This window comes from Ailuropoda melanoleuca, chromosome 13 (genome assembly GCF_002007445.2).
Source record: "Ailuropoda melanoleuca isolate Jingjing chromosome 13, ASM200744v2, whole genome shotgun sequence".
In the NCBI taxonomy this organism is placed as follows: Eukaryota; Metazoa; Chordata; class Mammalia; order Carnivora; family Ursidae; genus Ailuropoda; species Ailuropoda melanoleuca.
In genome coordinates, this window is record NC_048230.1 from 35,508,319 (window position 1) to 35,528,360 (window position 20,042).

Consider the following 20,042-nt stretch of genomic DNA (forward strand, 5'->3'; position numbering starts at 1 on the left):
TCACTTAATCCGGTACTAAGGAGGCACTAGATTTTTATTTTAAAATAATAGGCATTAAGAACAATAGCTTTGGGTTTTAACCTTTGCCCAAGCAGGAAATACATTATTATCCTTCAAGGATTTTTCCTTTTGGAAAGCATTACTGCAGGTTAACACCTATAAGAGGTTTAATCTCAGTCAATGGGAAAGCTCGCTCTCTTAATTGATTTTTTCCCCCAAGTTGACTTTGAAAGTACAGTAGGAGTCTTTATATTTCAGTTTACATGCAGGAGGATGACCATGAGGTGACAAGAAGTCATTATTTATAGTGTCAGTTCCTGCCCTGCTAAAATTTGGTGATTCAGTTATACCAACCACAGAAACAGACAGATTTAGCATAAATACAAGTTTTAAAATGAGATCTTCTTTGCTGATAAGAAGATTAGAAGCTGAAACACCGTGACAGAATTTAAATCTGTGTAATAAATTCAGAGTTTCTCTGTTACTAACTACAGAAACAATTTTCTGAAATGCTCCTTTCCAGCGATCGTGCCTTTGGATTTCTTTAATGTTTAGAATGGGCTGGATGAAGCTCAAATCCAAATGGAGGAGAAGAAATAGCTGGACTTGACTCTAATTAGTACATCAAAATATCTACGTTAAGCACTTAAAAAATGGGCAGTAACATAACTTGGGTTTTCTTTAAATAATCATATAATGCTATTAATGCTGTTTTTTCTATTATCATGAGTCATTAATGTTATCAGTGACTATGAGGTATAGCATTTGATTTCTGCTTAGTTGTGATACAAGTTACTTGTCTGTAACTTATACGCAGGGCTTTGGATATTAAAAGATAAATTGACCAAGGGCCAATGAAGGCTCTCTGCCTGCAGAACACAAGTCAATGAGGGAGGAAACGATTCCTCATCTCCTTAGATACTGATCGAATTTAATTTTTTTTTTTATTTTTTTATTCAACAGAGACAGAAACAGCCAGCGAGAGAGGGAACACAAGCAGGGGGAGTGGGAGAGGAAGAAGCGCTCCCAGCAGAGGAGCCCTGATGTGGGGCTCGATCCCATAACGCCGGGATCACGCCCTGAACCGAAGGCAGACGCTTAACCGCTGTGCCACCCAGGCGCCCCCGAATTTATTTTTTAAATAGAAGAAAGTCTCTCACAGGAAAGCAGAAGAATTGAGCCAGATATTTGGAAATAGGTCTTGCGTGAGGACTGCAAGGCCAAATTTTATACATTACAGTCAGAGTAGGAACCATTTGGGGGGAATTAGTCATTGGCTGCGAAAATTATCAGCCCTATTCTATAATTTCTAGATTTGTCTGAGCAGAGATGCCATGAAAAGTTATTCTCTGCCGAAAGTAGAAGGAAACTTGGGCTTGATATCCACAGGCTCGGTGGCTGTGTTAACAGCCTCCACTCACACAAGGAGCTTCTTTGCAACGAGAATTTCTCTGTCTCGATTTCCTTGTCAATTACAATTGGTATTTAGAAAATTGCATGAAGAGAAATCCAGAAGAAAAGATCACACGGTAGGACCACGGCCAGAGGCAACAGAGAAATGACAGTTGATCAGTGTTCTAACAGTCCTGCTCACATCTCTTGGCCTTGCATTCACTCATCTGCAGATCCTTCCCTGTCTAAAGAATCAAGTGTCACTCCACTCCTCATGCTTGTCTTACGGGTCTAAATTCTGGCTCAAATTTAATGTTCAATCCTAATATCCCTTTATTCATGCATGTTTTCAAATGCTGACCATAACCTGGACAATCCACTTTGCTTTTCCCCCTCTAACACCCAGCCATACTTCGATATAGCCATGAAAATGTTCCCCAACTCCTCAGATACTCACCTCTTCATGTATGACTTTTGCACAGAGGCAGGCACTGCAACAGCTCGCTATGTTATTTTAAGGCTTATCATATATAAATATCTCTTGAAGACATCTTACTCCCCCAATTAAGTTACTCTATTTATTAACCTCATCATCATTAGTGGCGGCAGCAGCAAGAGCTAGGGTAAATAATTCCACGGCCTAAGTGTTCATTTGATGTCAAGCATTTTATGTGCACTACTCTAATCCCTCTATGTTATGCATTATTATTTTATGCATTATTTCTAATCCCTCTAACAGTCTTTTACAGCTGTATGGAACAATGTCACAAACACATAGCAGGCTGACCCAAAACCCAAACTCTCCCCACGTGCAATGCCATCACCACTGTCAAGGTCACACAACTTAGAACACCCTTGAAATTCAATGCATGCATTGGGATTTGACTTGAAGGAGTGCAATTTAAACAAAAGTTTCAAGAGAGCATACTCTTTGACCTAGTAATTCCACATTTGGAAACCTAACAAAATAGTAGGAGATGGAGATAAACAATCTACAAGAGCAGTTAATGCATCTTTATACGAGTATAAAACGAAAATGAATATAAAGTTATAAGAATAGGTGATGATTCATCAAAGTATGGTTCATACATATTATGGGCATAAAATACATATAAACATTAAAATATATGCTTTAGAATGAATTTTAACTGCATGACAAATACATATAAAAAGTATGATACTCTTGTATACAAAAGTATGACACAATCGATCCTAAAATTATAAAAAATATAAAAATATAAAATAGAAATAGAAAGATAGGACAAGAGGGAAGAGATATACCAAAGTATTTATAACGGTGGGAATATGGATTTATTTTCTATGTTTTCCTACATTTTTAATGTTTACCTTGTACATTTTCCATAATTGCTTTGACAATAAAAAAAAAAAGACCCACACATACTCAACACTTGAAAAACCACACACACGCGCACACAGTGTTAAAGCCAATATTCCCAAACCTAGACACCGGGTATGCATTCTTTCTTTCAAAGGTAACATGACCAAAATAAATAAATAAATAAAAAAGAACATCTCAGTATCATTGACAGTGCTCAAAATATGTCTTGTTTGTTCTTGTATCTTGTGGCATATTCCTGAAATGTCTACAAGGGTGACTAACTTTGGTTGTCTGAAGTTGTTTTTTGTTGTTGTTAGTTCTGGAAAACGCCAAGTTGCAGGCATTTTATGGCAAGGCTCCCTGACCTAAGGAGCTGCCATTGACTTTAACAGAGAATGAACCGAGACTTTGGGCTCATTACCTCTAAGGGAGCTGATGTGCCGCAGACCGCACGGTTATCATAATCATTGTGTTCAGAGCCACAGTAATGGGAGGTCTGGATGAATACAGCACTTCCAGAATGTAGTTGTCTCACCCACACGAAATACGTAAAGTCTTCCAGAGCATGACAGAAGAGTAATTTGCTAAATAATAATTCAGCTGCTCTGCAAGTGTGAATTAAAAAAAAAAATGATTCCACTTATGATTGTTGGTTTTAACATATTTGATGGAAAATAAAGGTCATATGGACTGGGACCTTAATGGACCCAGTAAGCACTCAGATGATTTCTCAATAAATGACTATATGATTTTGTTGTACATATATGTATAGACATATGCACATTTGCAGACACAAAGTCACCTCCCTTACCCAGAGGTCTTCTTCAACTATTCATTACACAGTAAATGCAAGGACTAAAGCATTTAAATGCTCTGAGAAGCTAAAATAGATGTCATAAATCCATATCCTGAAGCTTTTTTATCCAAAAAAAGAAACTGACCAAAACAAGGTAACTCCAAATTTGGCATCTGCTCATACTATTTCAAAAATATATATCCACTTTAAGCCCTTTAGATTATATTTGCTTTCACTTTGCATATATTTTTAAGCAACCTTGGTTATATAATTTCTCAGGCCAGTGCAGATGAGAATCAACAAATTAGATGGAGCATGGTGGCAGCCTGATATATTTGGCAGAAGCAAAAATGAGAAGTGAAGGCTGTCATTGGTGGAGAAGAGAGAAAAAAACAAACAGAAGACTTAAATAAGCTTCGTCTATGGTCATTTAACGTAGAAGGCGTTGCTCTCACTGTGCCCGGATAGTTCCTCTCTGTGGCAGGTGAACATAGCTTATGCTTATAATGATACTGAGTCATTGTTCAAAAGTCGTAGTATACTCAAAAATACCGTTACTTTCATTCCATCATTCAGCTGACAGTTTTTGAGACTGATGTATTTCCTTGGCCGTGTGCAAGGCAATGAGGAGATAAAGAGAAAAAAGACATGGCAGTGGATTTTGAAAAGTGGAAGATATAGAGGGAAACATATTTGCAATAGCACAACAGGAACAAAACATGCTGTAGTAGAGATATACAGAGCTCTCCAGGGGCAATCGGATAGAGTTCGAGGGTGCACAGAGTGTATTAGAGATGATGATTCTCACCACGAAGAAATGTCAATTAGTTAGAAAAGCTATTATATGATATGCTGCATTGCCAGGTATGCCAGAAAAATAAGGCATCATCACTGTGTGTTACAGTGGCCACAAATGGCCAATAAGGCTTATGGAATAAAGCCCACTGCTTTAGAAGAAACAGTGTCTGTGTAGGCAGAGACATTCAGCCTTCAGAGAAGCAGCTTATAATTCATAGACACGATTACATGTATATAGACAGATCTGGGAGCATAACAGGCATTTTAAGACATAAACTGAATGAAGAGGCAATCCTGTCTTCTGGTTCGCTCTCAGCATCCTTAACCCAGCTCTACATGGTACTATGTCACACAGATTAAGTCCTCCATTCTAAACTTGCCCATGAATTCTAGTTGATTTCACTCCTCAGAAACTCTCCAGATTCTTTTTTCTTTCCTTGCATGGTCGATTTTAGCACTTCAATCATAGGCTGCCTTATTTATACTCATTTGATTTCACTTGTGCATTGCTTATCCTCTCAATGAGAGATTGTGAATTCTCAGACTGAAGGAATTGTTCCTCCCAGGGCTCGTCAGTCTCCCATATCACTCAGCATATCGTTAAAGTACAAAGTATTTACTCAACAAATACACTTATGGAATTTAAAATGAAGATGAAATCTTACCAGTATGGTAAGTGAAATTGCCAAAGCTCTTTTCCCATGGATAAGATGACATTCGGTGCCTCACACTACCGTCGTCAATGGCTTGTCCTCATTGCAGCAGATTGCAAACTCATCCTACCTACACTTTATGTTCATCTGACATTTATGTTTTATTTATTGATATCAATTATTACTCTGAAGATTAATAAGGGGTTCTTAATATCCAGCAGATGCAAATGACAGGAGATTTTCATTTCTCCTCATTGTAAAATTGGACTGCATAGATGGTTAATAGAAGTCTGGAAATATGTCTAATTGCTAGAGATATTTATATAAGTGCAAAGGAAAGATTTGTGCTGCTAGTGGAACAATCACATTCTGCGTCACACAACCATTCATAATCTGACTGCAGATCTAGATTATGACTAATATTTGGCTCTAATATTATAGGTGGTTACTGTGGAGGGAATCAGTAAGAGCATAACTGTCATTTCCTTGGAAAAATTTAATCCACAGATGGATCCCAACACCCAGCTGCACTGGTGTCCAAAACTAATGGAGATTTTTGCTAAATAAGGACTGATTCAGCCAAAAAAGGTATACTCTGACTAGAGAAATCTGTATCATGCATCACTCCAGAAAGCACTGAATGCTTTGGAACACTAGAATTTTCCTAATAGGGACAGAGTGAAAAGTCACTCATTAATTAAAATGCACATTTAATTTTTTTCCTTTATAATACGAAGCAGCAGAGTTAATCAATGCTAACATGCATTTACACAGTTTTATTTACTTACAAAGCATAATCCTTCACTTTCCTTATTTAGCTAGATAATTAAGGTAAAACTTCGATTCAGGCTGGCAAGCAGCTTATTGCAATAACCAATTTTTCTCTAACTTTCTACTTCAAGAAAGAAGCATTGCTGCCTATCAGCCCATGGTGGGTAAGAGTGAAGTTGATAAGAAAGGTTAGGATATGTGCATTTATTTTCCCCCTCCCATAACTAAATTTACACAACCAACCATCACCTTCTAACTTTGTGTTCATTTCTTTAAAGACTCTTCTATTACATGAAAGTATCTTGGCCTAGGGTGTACTCAGTTAATTTAGAGTAGAATAATAAAACAATTTCAGCGCCTGTTCTAGAGAAATGGCATCCCTTTCTGGGTGACTGATTTTCAAAAAGAGCTCATTACCTGGAAACAAAAATGCTGCGTCTCTGCATTCACATGGGTTGGAAAATTCTTAGCCATCTACAGTGGCACGGATTGAATCATCATAAAGAAGAGAACATACATAATGATTAATTTCCTCTTCCCATTTAGGCTTAATGTGTTTTAAGGGATTAACTGGGACCTCTCCCACCTGTTTCTTAGAAGAAATCCATGCAGAAACACGTTTCAGAAAAAGCCCATTGTGGTGGAGTGAGATGTGACTCCTTCTCCTTCCTTTGACGACATAAAGTTAGCTTGTCTGTCTGCACGTTTTTAGCTTGGGGCTACAGCCTGGGTTTCTATACATCCATCTATTCTGCAGAGTTAATTTAAGCTGTTTAAAAGTAATACATTACTTAATAAATATTAAAGTAGACAGTCCCCCACCTGCCACCCCCGCCCCCGGCCCCGGGGTGCGAGGCATTATTCCCAGCAACCAGGGTTTTTAAAGGCAAGACGGTTTCAGGGCTTGGAGGACTGTATAATCTCAGCGAGTGACGGCACAGCAATACGTTTGGCTGTCAAAGCAGTGACACCGCACGCACAACTTATTCCACACTTTTCATTTCAGTTATCTCTCTCAGTGCTAGGAAAAGCGGCACACTTGCTAACGCAGGGTTAAGAACGCATCTGCAAAACCTAGCATATCTCACCAGCACCTCCTAGGGGCCATGTGAGGGTATGAGGCTAGGAAGTGGGTACCCGCGCAGACCCTTCCCTTGAATTGTCAGTTTCACCTCCCCTACACACAAAAGTCCACCCTGTCTGTACCGCCCTGAATACGCGCTAGATTGGCAAAGCAGTTTGGCGACTCTAGGGAGGCCTTTTAGAGGTTTAAATAAACTGCACGAAAGACGCATTTGCTCGCTTGAGGAAATAAACATGACACACACACACAGGAATTTCAAACTCTGTGTAAGGAAGACTCCTAAATATATTGTGTCCTTTAAGAGCAAAGCTTCGTTATGACACCACAGTACTCAGAGGTTTATCCACTTACTCCACTTACACACACACACACACACACACACACACACACAAGGCACACACAGAGACACACGGACACACAATTTAATCTGTAAAGCTCCAGGATCCAGACGCGGTTAACACGGGAGTTGACATAGGTTTTTAAAGGGTCTACATGCTCTTGCCTGGTTGCTGGGAATGAGGGCTGGGAGGCGCTGATGCGAGGGCACAGCTGAGTGTCTGTAGGAGTTGCTGTTCCAGAGAATTCATTGCTCTAATTGCTCTGATTTTAGATCAGTAGAGCGTGCCGGGCGGTGGTGGAGAAAGAGACTGAAGGCGGACAATGCGAGAGGGAACGAATCGTTCACCCTTCAGAGAAGTCTAGGCGCTTTGTAAGTAATTCACCAACAGCCCGGAGCAGAAAGAGCCCAGGGGCTCTGCAGTTGCAACAGTTGTGCGCGTCTAAATCCAGCCGGGTTCTGCGCGCCGGTCCCGGTCCCTTTCCCCATTGGATTCGCGGCTCCTCCGCGTCCCGCAGGTTCTGCGGGGGATTCGGGGGGCGTGGGGCTCTGGGTGGGAGCTAGGGGAGAGGGAGACGCGCCGGGGCTGAAATGCAATCCTCCCCGCCTGCGAACGTTTCGCCCGGCCCTGGCACCTCGCGGGCCCCTCGAGGAGCACGCACAGCACAGCCGCCACCGAGGAGAGGAAAAGGGAAGTGTGGGGCTCGGAGAGGGCTAGGAAGCTTTGCCCAAGGCCAGGCTGCAATTAGGCAGCCGCAAAAGCCCGGCCGCGGAGCTTCCCACCTGCTGCTGTCCCAGCTGGGGCGCAACCTCCTCCTCCCCGGCCAGGGCAGGACTCCCAAACCCGGCTCGGAGGGCGGAGGGGGAGGAAGCGGCGGCAGGTTCTCCTCGCTGGCAGCGTCGCGGGCCGCGGGTGTAGCATCGTCCCCTCCCCGCCGCGATTCCCGGGGCCGGCAGTGCGGCCAGGCGCGCTGCGATTGGCCGGCAGAGGCCGGGGGGCGGAGCCAGGCGGGCCGGTATCTCAAAAGAGCCCAGGATATTGCAGAGCGCACTGGAGCCCTGGCCAGCGCGCAGCCTTCCCCGGCGCCGGCAAGCTGGGTCTTGGGGATTCTGGTTTGCTTTGGCTCACTCGCTTTTACAAACTACTGGATCTTACATGCCTCTGTACCCCCCACTTCCACTTCATGTCCCCATGCTCCTGCGCCAGCAACAGGTAAGGGCTGCTGTGTGTTTTCTTCCCTCCTTGTCTCCCGCTGCCTGTGTGTGCTGGGGAGTGGACTCGGGCCGCCGTCCCCAACCCTACCCTGCCCCGCTGCTCCAGAGGTGCCCAGCTGTCACGCTGCTCTAGCGCTTACCCACAATGCGGAGTCCCAGATCATGCCTATAGAGTTTGTGTGCGCACCAGAACATCCCCAGAGCTAAAAATACTGAGACATGCTTGGAACAGTTGAGCAATAGAAACAGATTTCGCTGAGCATCTGTTTGTGCTCATAACTTCCAGTGCACCAGCTGTAGCGAGATACTGAGTTTGGAGACAAGGGCGAGGGAGCCTGTGTTCGATTCTCTCTGTAAGGAAGAAAAAAAAAAGGCGAGGGGGTGGGGAGTGCTTCTAGAGCACTGGTCTCAAACCTTGGCAGACTTGGGACTCAGCACTAGTCTTGATCCTTGGCGTCTTTTTTTTTTTTTTTTCCTTTGTCATTTCTTCAAGTGTAGCGTCGAGTTCCAAACAGAGCAAGCGTCTCAAAGTTGCTTTGCTGGGGAAAGAGAGCGCGAGCCCGAGTTGGATTTGAGCCCGAAGACCGCAAAAACTTTCACATCATATGTCACTTTCTCCTAAGCAACGTATTATTCTTAGTAATAATAGCATTAGTACCTAAGTTGAAGACAGCGTGGTTTCAGGAAAGCACAGTGGTCAAAAAGACTGGATTCTGCAAAAAGATTGCATCATAACATAGACTCGTCATGACAATTGAAAAAAAAAATCGAGATAGGAAATGGGCAGTTTAATGTCTGTGTCTGGATAAGCCTTACCAGTGGGATGGTAACTAGGATACAGCTGTGAATCCTGGGGATTTTCATAAACTCAGAATTTACCTGTTAGGAAACAAGGCATTGAAAACGTGTTCTGGGTATGCAAAGAATGCATATTGCCTTTTACCACTTGCTTTCTTTTCACATTAATAATCAATATGCTGTTAGATTTCCTCTCACTAACCACTGCCCTAGGTCTGCTATATATTATATTACTTGTACACTTGTTAGCTTTTTCCAGCTCACTTCCACCCCCACCTCAAGTGCTTTCTATATATTTGCGAATAGCTGGAAAAATCTCAAGGCTCAGGAGTAAAAGGTGTTACTACAGGGATGGTGAGAGGGGTCAAAGTTAGGGTCAAGGTCATTTAATTTTGCTTTTAACCCCTCTCTTTCCTGTTTTGATAGCACTTTCTTTAACATTATTGGTATCCATAGGAATATTTGTTCTAAACGCTTGTGAATTTGGCCTTTTTTTTTTTTTTTTTTTTTTTTTTAAGGACACACGGTATTTCTACTCTCTTCAGATGCCCTAGGTGTGGAATCTCTGGGTAGCTGTAGAGTCCTTGTATGACTTCTCAGTAGCATGCAAGGTTGGCCACATCTTCACCTGAACAGATAGACCATTGCAGGGTTTTTTAAATCGCTGGCTGTGTCTATTTCTCAGCATTTGCAAATGTTGGGTGATGCTACTACGTGCACCATTGAGTATTAGATGTTAGAGGGCTCACATAGGTAAATGCCTGTCCCTCTGCCCTTCTCCTATTTCCCCTCCCCCCTTCTGTTTACTGAGCTTCTAAGAGGTTGCTTTGCTAGCAGTTGTGCTCACATAGCAACATGTGCCCAGAGCACACTCAGGCTGGTCTATATGGCGTCAGCTGGGGAGTAACTGCTCTAAGCACTCATTAGCAGACCTCTCAGCCCAGCACGTTTTCTTTTACTCTCCTTATTTGCTATCCATGGTCAGAAACTTTCTTACCCACTGCACACCATGACCATATTATGAGACACGTTTATTCTCATGTATTTGTCATAATTATGGTTTTCTAGTTTTTTATCACCCAAGTTGGAAATATTTCCTATATGGGAAAAATGATTTAGATTTTACTCATTTATACAGTGTCATCTCCTTGACCTTGAATTTATGTATAGCACTCTCTCTCTTTAACATCTACCTAAGATCGAAATGGCTGAACTATTTTTTTCCATTGCTTATGCTTAATTTTGGCTCAGCCTATAAATAGTCTTAACATGAACAGCACCACATGTAGCCTCTCAATTTCCCAGAAATACTTTCTACCTCATTGGTTATAGCCTGGGTAAAATGATTATTTGTATCTATTAAATTTACATCAGGCCCTTAAATATTTTGGCTCAGAGGGGAATTTACACATTGTTCATCAAATCAAGCATGGTCTCTCCTGAATTGCGCCCATCAAGGAGTCAGATCACTTAGTGTTCTCATCTCCTCTTAATCGAACGCTTCTCAAAGAATGATTTTAAATATATGCCTATAATAAAGTTGCACAAAAGCCCTATTCCTAATGAAAGTTTTTTTCCAGATGCTCATGAATCAGTGATTTTTAGTGAGAGAAAAGCAGGCAAGAAAGTTTTCTGCTCGCCTAAAGCCCCTTGGGCATGTGGGCAGGTCAGTGAGGAGGGCATTTCTCATAATGAAATGTTAAGACAATCATGCCAGCAAACTGTAGCAGGTTCCAGATTTTTGCTATGTAGTCAGCTCCCCAAAACACTGACCACACATAATGTGTGTGCACATATATACACACATGAATCTGTTTGGAAGCATATCTATTTGAACTGACAAAAGTGTCCATTTTGCCAAAAAAAATTTTTTCCCCCTTTCCAGGCAGAATGGTAAAATTTCTAAATGATGCTCCACACGTGGAACAAATTCTGTCATTAACAGTGGAAATAAGACAATAATAGTCTTTCGATACAGGCTCTGTTCAAACTGCTAAAGGCAGAGAGCTCTTGGTAGGCAGCTGGAATTTTGTGTGTTTTGTGGAATTCAAACTAATGTCCTGGGGTCAAGATTTTTGGAAGGTCGTAATTCAGTCTTTAGATTTCATATGGTTGTTATGCTTTAATCTGGAAAGAGTGCAGAAATAAGTCAGAAGAAATTTGAAACTGTCTACTCATGGTCCCTAATGGTAACTCAGATGGAAGGATTGTTTTGAATCATGAAAAGGGAATTTCTTGGTGTCAACTTAGAAGATTCTGAAGTCATTCAGATCTCAAGGATGCAAGCACTATTTAAATGAGGCCTCCCCCCTTCCCCTTTTTTGGAGAGTTCACCTGCATCTGATGTTCTATTATTATCTCTCTCTGGTTTTGCGTAGAAATGCTTGGCAGTTTCTTATGAGCCCAATAATCTGAAATCACGGTTAAAAAAAATTCTTTCCATGTCCAGGATCTAGAACCCTGAGGAATAGGAGTCTTATTTCTTTTGTCCAAGTACAAACTTCATAGGGAAGCAGACAAAACACTGAAGCAGGTGGAAGACTGGGAAGGCACAGTAACTTCTTTTTATAAAGTAATTCAAAGGCACTTTCAAATCGGGCATCATTTACGTGTCAAAAGCTGCCAAAATGTAACACACATTGCAATTTTCACAGATGACTAATCTCAGGAAAAATGTGTTGGGGCACATTCTTGCATAATAACTTGGATAAGGAGGGAGAAGTGAAAAGACTGTAACAAGGCATTTTCAAAGACAATGCACCTTGCCTGTCTTTAAGGGGGTGCGCAAAAACAAGATAAATGACTTGCTTGATTTGTTTGCAGGTGGCTCCGCTGAAATTGGTTCTGTTAACTACTTAATCTCAGTGTGGTTTTGGGGGAGAAAGAAAAAGTGGAGTCCTCATTATCAGGGCTTCAGCAAATCTCTGCTCCTTTCCGTCTGCTTTCCATCGTCCCCCTTTACTACAGGAGATCGACTGGGTTGTTGGACGAGTGGAGAATCACTTCTGGGTTTTCATTCTGTGCTGCATTCATTTTGTTAATTTCTGTTTGATACAGGGAAACACTTTGGACTTTATCTTAGACTTTTGTGAGCCAAGGAAAAGATAGTTTCTTTGGAGTGAAGATGGGAAGTTAAATAGATAGTTTTTATCGAGGTTAGGATGAGGCTGGAGGAGAAAACTGAAAACTGTTTGTTCACATTAGGTAAAGGTGAGTGCCTTCTCCATGGGAACCTATAACAAACAGCAGCACTTGAAGTGAAAGTAAGCTGACTGACAATTATGATCTACTCCTACAAAGTTGTCTGTTTGGGAAAACACAGAATTGGACCCACATGAAATAAGTTCCTGCCTTATCTCAATCCGCTAAAGACCTGGTCCTTTGGCACATAGGTGCTTACTTCCTAGCCTGTCATTACACATGGCAGTCCCATCTCTGGAGAATTTCAGGACTCATTGCTAGGCAACAGACTCGCTCTTTATCCCCCAGAGCAAACCTACGCCTTCAAGTCAGAATCACTTGCACTAACAGAGATGTTATCGGGCATTTCTGCAAAGTGGCTGCTTGCAGTGTGAGAAGTGACAAAGCAAGCCCAAACAGTCTCCAGAAATTGGGACCGATGTCAGACCATTATAAGGGCTGTCCGCTCAGTTTTGTTGTTGTTGTTGTTGTTCTTTAATCATTTAAACAAATAGTCTGTGCCTTCTGATTTCCACCATGTCATTGAGGGCTCCAGTATTCTCCCATAATGCACTTGCAACTCCATTAATATTAATATTCTGCCTTGATACGAACTGTTCTCTAGACATGTCTGAGTTCTCAAAGCCTCGTGACAAACCTTGGACTTAGCAAGTCTCTCTTCTGCTTAATCACTTGGGACCCTAGCAAGTAGAGAAGGCCAGAGAGAATAAGAGAGGTTTATCTGCAAAAATGGAATCGCCTAGATTGCTGGAAAAAATATGGGAAAAAGAACCTGAAATTTTGATTAAAAGACTGTCCCAAACAATGAACTCTCCTATGTTTAATGACTTTATGCTTTCAGATACAATAAAAATATTTTCAGGCTATAATGAAATTAAATACCTTATAATTTACTGCCGAGTGTATTTCCTTTGAGAATAGAACCCCTTAATAATGACTTCTTTTCTAATGAATAATGGCATTTTTGTTGTTGTTTGCAGGACATGTACTCTGGATGTCAGCTGAGTCACTGAGGTAGCTCTGCATGTCAGCAGACAGACCTTGGTAGACCCTTCAAGGCTCCTGGAAACCCCCACCTCTCCGTATTCTTTTTTGTGTGCGTGTCCTCACTGAACATTCAAAACTGTTTCTCCAAAGGGTTTTGCAAAAACTCAGACTGTTTTCCAAAGCAGAAGCACTGGCGTCCACGGCAGAAGCGATGGGCAGTGTGCGAACCAACCGCTATAGCATTGTCTCTTCGGAAGAAGACGGAATGAAGTTGGCCACCATGGCGGTTGCAAATGGCTTTGGGAATGGGAAGAGTAAAGTCCACACTCGACAACAGTGCAGGAGCCGCTTTGTGAAGAAAGATGGCCACTGTAACGTTCAGTTCATCAACGTGGGGGAGAAGGGACAACGGTACCTCGCCGACATCTTCACCACGTGCGTGGACATTCGCTGGCGGTGGATGCTGGTTATCTTCTGCCTGGCTTTCGTTCTCTCGTGGCTGTTCTTCGGCTGTGTGTTTTGGTTGATAGCTCTGCTCCATGGGGATCTGGATGCATCCAAAGAGAGCAAAGCTTGCGTGTCTGAGGTCAACAGCTTCACGGCTGCCTTCCTGTTCTCCATCGAGACCCAGACAACCATAGGCTATGGCTTCAGGTGTGTCACGGACGAGTGCCCCATCGCCGTCTTCATGGTGGTGTTCCAGTCAATCGTGGGCTGCATCATCGACGCCTTCATCATCGGCGCCGTCATGGCGAAGATGGCGAAGCCCAAGAAGAGAAACGAGACTCTGGTCTTCAGTCACAATGCTGTGATCGCCATGCGAGATGGCAAGCTGTGTTTGATGTGGCGGGTGGGCAATCTCCGGAAGAGCCACTTGGTGGAAGCTCATGTGAGAGCCCAGCTGCTCAAATCCAGAATTACTTCTGAAGGGGAATACATCCCCCTGGATCAAATAGATATCAATGTCGGGTTTGACAGCGGAATTGATCGCATATTTCTGGTGTCCCCCATCACGATAGTCCATGAGATAGATGAAGACAGTCCTTTATATGATTTGAGTAAACAGGACATTGACAATGCAGACTTTGAAATTGTGGTGATTCTGGAAGGCATGGTGGAAGCCACCGCCATGACCACCCAATGCCGTAGCTCCTATCTGGCCAATGAAATCCTCTGGGGCCATCGCTACGAGCCTGTACTCTTTGAGGAGAAGCACTATTACAAAGTGGACTATTCTAGGTTCCACAAGACTTATGAAGTGCCCAACACTCCCCTTTGTAGTGCCAGAGACTTAGCAGAAAAGAAATATATCCTCTCAAACGCTAATTCATTTTGCTACGAAAACGAAGTTGCCCTCACAAGCAAAGAGGAAGATGACAGTGACAATGGGGTTCCAGAAAGCACCAGTACAGACACACCCCCTGACATAGACCTTCACAACCAGGCAAGTGTCCCTCTAGAGCCCAGGCCCTTACGGCGAGAGTCGGAGATATGACTGCTTCCTTCTCTGGAATATTTTACTTTAAAATAACAGTCTGTTGGTCAAAGGCCCAAAACAGTTACTCAGACGACGGTACTGGTGAAGAGGTGGGTCAAGGCGAGTGGCCACAAGGGACTGAGGCTAGCACAATGGTTTCAAAGAAAGACTGTAAGCTCGGAGATGACCGTAAAGCATTCAACATGCCTCCTCCCCTCCCCTCCGTGACCCAATGGCACATACATGTTGTAGAATAAGTTATGGGGTTTTTATGTTTTGTTTTGTGTTTTTACAAAACTTGAACTTGCAGGCAAGCCTAGGTTGGGTATTTGACTAATCCAGAATGCTTCTCTTTAGGGAACAAGAATGTTTTTAATGGCATAACAAAGGCAAGACTCTGCCTTAATTTTTGAAAAGCTGCTAACTACATGAACACAAATTGTATTTTTGTTGCCGTGTAGTTTTTCTTTCGTGTAATTTAAAAGTCAGTGTTGAACTTTGTTGAAAGCTCATGATATGTGCTTCAAAGTGGCAAGTATTTGGCTATTAAGCTGCCAAAATGAGAGCCTGATTTTTTTGAGGCCAGTAATTTGTTTGCTAGAATTGATTTTTTTTCTCTCTCTCTCTTTCTCTCTCTCTCTTTGGTTACATAAGGGCATTATGTAACACTAGCCAAATGGTAGCCTCTGGGTTTTTTTTTTTTTTTCTTCCATGATGTTAATGGGTTATCTCAAATTTTAAGTTAGACTACCTAAAATAAATACCAAAGATAATGCACATTTTTGCACAGTGAAGCTTATACTAAAAAGTGATAGAAAGCCCCACGGCTGCCTTGAAATCAAGAAACAATAACTTTGAACCTCAGCAAGACCTTGAACTGCCCTCTCCTTTTTTTCACCTCACTCAGAAAATAGAACATGATACACGCAGAGTCTAGTAAATGTCGTGCTTTTTCAATTTCGCTCTTTCATGCCACTTGTGTATGACAGGGGAAGAAGAAAGGTGAAATAAAATTCACACCTACACAATCAAAATATCTTTTCTCTCCTGCTTGGTAGGGCTGGCCAAGCCAACACATAAGGTGAGAGATGGTGATGTGCTCTTCGATTTTTCTGGATTTCCCCTTTTTGCACATTCCAAACTTTATTCCATAAGATAAGACCTAGGCTGGAGCTAGTTGGCATCCTCAAAAGCTGAGCCAGCCAACATGAAAGATGGATAGGTTTAAACCCTTGCGACTGAATGCGTTGCCCCAACTGTCAGGACATTTCCAGCTTGACTCTCGCCTTCGAGAAGAAGCCATGCCTGGCCTCTAGGCTGGTTCTCCCGATCAGTCTGTCTGGAGCGAGTCCTACAGTGTCAGGGAGGCTGCAGATGCCAAGTGGGGAGCCGGCGAGGTGTGGACCAGCCACTTTGTATGTAGCACATCAGCTCAAGTATTCGGGAGGGAGAGGAAAGTGATTTTTTTTTTTAATGGTAGAGGGTAGGGATGAAAATGTTGCAGTATTTTGGGGTTAACAAGAGCCATACAAAATATAACACAGCCACAAGTAGAGGGGATAATGATCTGAAAGGGTTATTTCTCCTTTATGTATGCACATTTGAGATTGGATCTGAGCTGATCCTTCTGCCTCTGGAGCCCTAGAGCAGGTGACTAAGGATACATTGTTTTCCCGAAGTCTCTCCTGCCTGGCTGCCTGCCTTGATAGAAACATTTTTTTCCCCCTGCTCTAACTCAATCATGGAACTCTTTTTTTTGGTTTAAAGTTCTTTATGTGTGAATTCTGGGGGTTGCTGACTTTTCTTTTTAATTGGAGTCTCAAAATCAACTCTCTTATGGTATTATATCCCTGTATGCCATTAAAAAACAACTTGTTCTGGAATCCTGTATTTTATAAACTGATATGTGTGATGGTCTCTGGTTCTTGAACACCCATCTCTGAATGCCGTGCCTGCAATACTATGACAGTTTCTGCTGTTCTCAGCCTTCAAAGCCGATGGGTTTGAAAACTGTGGCGTTCTTTTCGTGGAAACCAAGACAGAGATGTCAAGCAAGCTATTTTAAATCCAAATTTAAAGGCAGGTCTGGGAAGTTGTTTAGAGAGTCGGAAGAATTGGGACTGATGGGACAAAAGAATGGACAGAAGAGGGAACAATTCGGCTGTTGAGGGCGAGAGGTTACTGAGGGCTTCAGCTGCTGCTATTTCGATATTTTGCAAAGGAAAATAATCAAACCAAAGAGTATTCAGTGATAATGTAAATTAAATGAAGATCCAGTGGAGCACGGGGTGACCACTAAGAGGGCTCCTCCCAAAACACAACAGTGCTGCCACTTAAAAAGACTTGAGATAGTTGAAAGCGGGTGGGTCTGGGGGCAGGAACCAGGGAGGGAAATCTTTCAACTTCTTTCTGAAAAACAGAAAAAAAAATCTAAAATTTCTGGTGCACAGGTTTGTTTTTGTTTTTGTTTTGTTTTGTTTTTTTCCAAGAAAATTTTGCAGAAGCTATGTTTTTAAAGTGTACATTTTATAAAGTTTATCAGATATTTTCATATTTAAAGCCAAATGTAAATAGAAGTCTGTAAAGGAAAAAAAAAATTGCCATAGAAAGTATAAGTTCAGTGCAGCAATTTCGGAGAGCTAGTACCTCTATGCTACCGGTTAGCATGGTTTTAGCAAATATTTACCAGCCTTATAAGGTTCGTATTGCTATGTTCTGTTATTTATTTCAGCATGGACTGTTCATTTGAAAGCTTTTTCTAGTTATTAGTATTTTAACAATTACAAGCTTTAAATGGCAATTTTTTTTTTTTTTTGTCAAGAGCCAAGACACAGGTAATGCACAACATTTTTTTGTTGCATTTTACCTTCAAAACATTTGTCCTTATTGACTGGGTCTCCTTAATTAGTGCACATGCGTCATTAGAATGAAGTCAGAGGAGACTCGCCGTGAATATCTGGGGTCTATTCCCAGCTACGTGTTGCTTCTCTATTGCAAGCAAACCCCCGTTGAATTTACTTAGGAATTACTCCCTTTTAAAGAATTTTTGCTCGTATCTGGATGGGCATTATATTTTTGGGAGGAGGCATAGATTCCTGGTTATCCTATTTTTAAATAAAAGATAGACAAAGTGAATTCTATTTTGACTATTGAGAATGGAATAGTTTTCTATCCCTCTAAGAGTATACTTGAATCAGACATTGTAAGGATGTCAATATAGCACTGTAGCCATTTCCAAATTCCTGGAGAAAGTCTGTTTTACCTTTTTTTAAAAAAAAAAAAAACCAAAAAAAAAAAAAAACTATTCATGCATTATTTCTTCTCTTCACTTCCTTTCTTCCCTATGAGCTCCCATCCCAAACCTTGATTGTCTATTCGATGACCTCTATCCCCCAAATCATGTTCCCCATGCAAATGGCAAATGTCAGCTCATGTTTTATAATAAGCCACTCAGCAAAGGCAAAAAGCTTGTTCTGAGAAGCGGGGTGAGTTCTTTTTCACTCTGTGTCTAATAATGTTAGGGCGAAAACTAAAAGTGTTGCATAGTCCCCTCCCCCCCGCCCCCCAACTAGAATCCCTTTTCAGCTCTGAGCTCTGGCGAGTTGAAAACAGTCCCGGCCTTTGACAATCCTGGATAGTTATTATTTTCCCGTTTGCCGTCTTTTTGTATCTCAAAGTCTTCCTATTGTACTGCACAAACCATGGATTGTACATATTTTTATATATTATGTCTTATTTTATTATTTCTAAATAAAAAATTAAAAAATTGAAGACAAATTGGCGCAAGAATTTGCGGGCTTGCTGTCTGGTTACTGTGGCATTGCTGAGATGCGGAGCCCATGTTCCCCAACCCCAGGACAGAGACGCTGGTCGTGGGGATGAATAGAGCCATAGACGTGGCCTCGACGGGGAGGTGTGGTGCGGTGGCGGATTAGCTTAATCCAAGTTAGAGGAAGTCAAGCTCATATTTTGTTTTTGGACGGAATGGCAGAGGTAGAGAGAGGGTAGAAAACGGGCCAGCAAACACCAACGACGGGTATTACAAGCTTTAGATTCAGAGTCACTGTTTAACGATAATAGTTATCCTTTATGGAGCCCTAGACTCTGTATAGGGTTCTGCCTTGCATGTTATCTCAATCCCGACCCTCCACCCGCCCTGCCAAGTTAAGATAGTGTTCTTCTTGTACTGTGAATCAGAAGTTGGTAGAGGTGTTCTGCAAAGGGCCGGACGGTAAATATTTTTGGCTCTGCCCAACAGAGGGTCTGTCTCCATTCTGCTCTCGGAGTGCAAAAGCAATCACTGATAATAGGAAAACAAATGACGTGGCTGTGTTTCAATAAAACTTTACTTAAAACTACAGGTGATGGGCCAGATTGGGCCCATGGCCTGTAATTCATCCACCCCTGGTGTAAAGGAAACTGAGGCTGGATTTAAAGCTAATAAGCCATGGAGGTGGTATCCGAATTCAGTTTTACGGGACTCCACACTTAGTTTCATCCACTAAACTGTATATTGTTTCAGGACACAAAGTTGCCAGGGCTACGCGGTCTCAGAGCAAATGCCACTTCTTCTAGCAGATTTGGACTAACTTCACTGTTGTTTCGTGATTGGAAATCTTGAGAAAATCTATGTTCTGAAATATGGGCTGCTCCTTAATATTTTTTCTTTAACAAATACTCATGTGGCATTAACTGTGTTTCAAGCACGGTTCTAGATTCTTTCTAAGTATTAAGTAATTTAACCTTGACAGCAACTCTATGGAGTAGGCAGTGTTACCTATCCTCATTTAAGAAATGACCAGAGATGTTGAGCGCCTTGTGCAAGTATGCACAGCAAGTAGGTATGAGAGCTGAGTTTTAAACTGAGGCCATTTAGCACCAGGCTGTGCTTTTTGCCAGTACTCTATGCTTTCCATTTGGAGGCATTCTTGGTAAAAGTTTCACCATTTACCCCAAGGCCTTTCTGCTTCTTAGTTTTATATTTTCCTAGGTGATGAAATTGCATTGTTTCTCCACACAAGACACATGAGCCCAGGATTCCCCCCTCCTTCAAAACCTGCTCCCCCATTTCTCATCCCTTTCTTGGAGAGAAGGAACAACTCACAAAGGGTAGACTAAAGACAAATTTAAGCACTGGTTCCGGGACTTGGGTAAATTTCAAACTTCAGATAAATTTCAATTAACCAAGAATTGC

The 20,042-nt window shown here is 42.0% G+C and overlaps 1 protein-coding gene across 1 annotated transcript; it reads left to right on the forward strand.

Annotated features, from left to right (window-relative positions):
• The first annotated feature begins 8,017 nt into the window (after window positions 1-8,017).
• On the forward strand, window positions 8,018-18,634 carry KCNJ2 (potassium inwardly rectifying channel subfamily J member 2). The gene is made up of 2 exons (XM_011231049.3): window positions 8,018-8,383; window positions 13,365-18,634. The coding sequence occupies exon 2, from the start codon at window positions 13,583-13,585 to the stop codon at window positions 14,864-14,866; it is 1,284 nt and encodes a 427-aa protein (XP_011229351.1). The 5' UTR covers window positions 8,018-8,383; window positions 13,365-13,582; the 3' UTR covers window positions 14,867-18,634.
• Window positions 18,635-20,042: the final 1,408 nt, after the last annotated feature.

Excerpts from the sequence above, each read along its gene's own strand:
- KCNJ2 (XM_011231049.3), top strand. The coding sequence starts at position 13,583 with ATGGGCAGTGTGCGAACCAACCGCTATAGCATTGTCTCTTCGGAAGAA.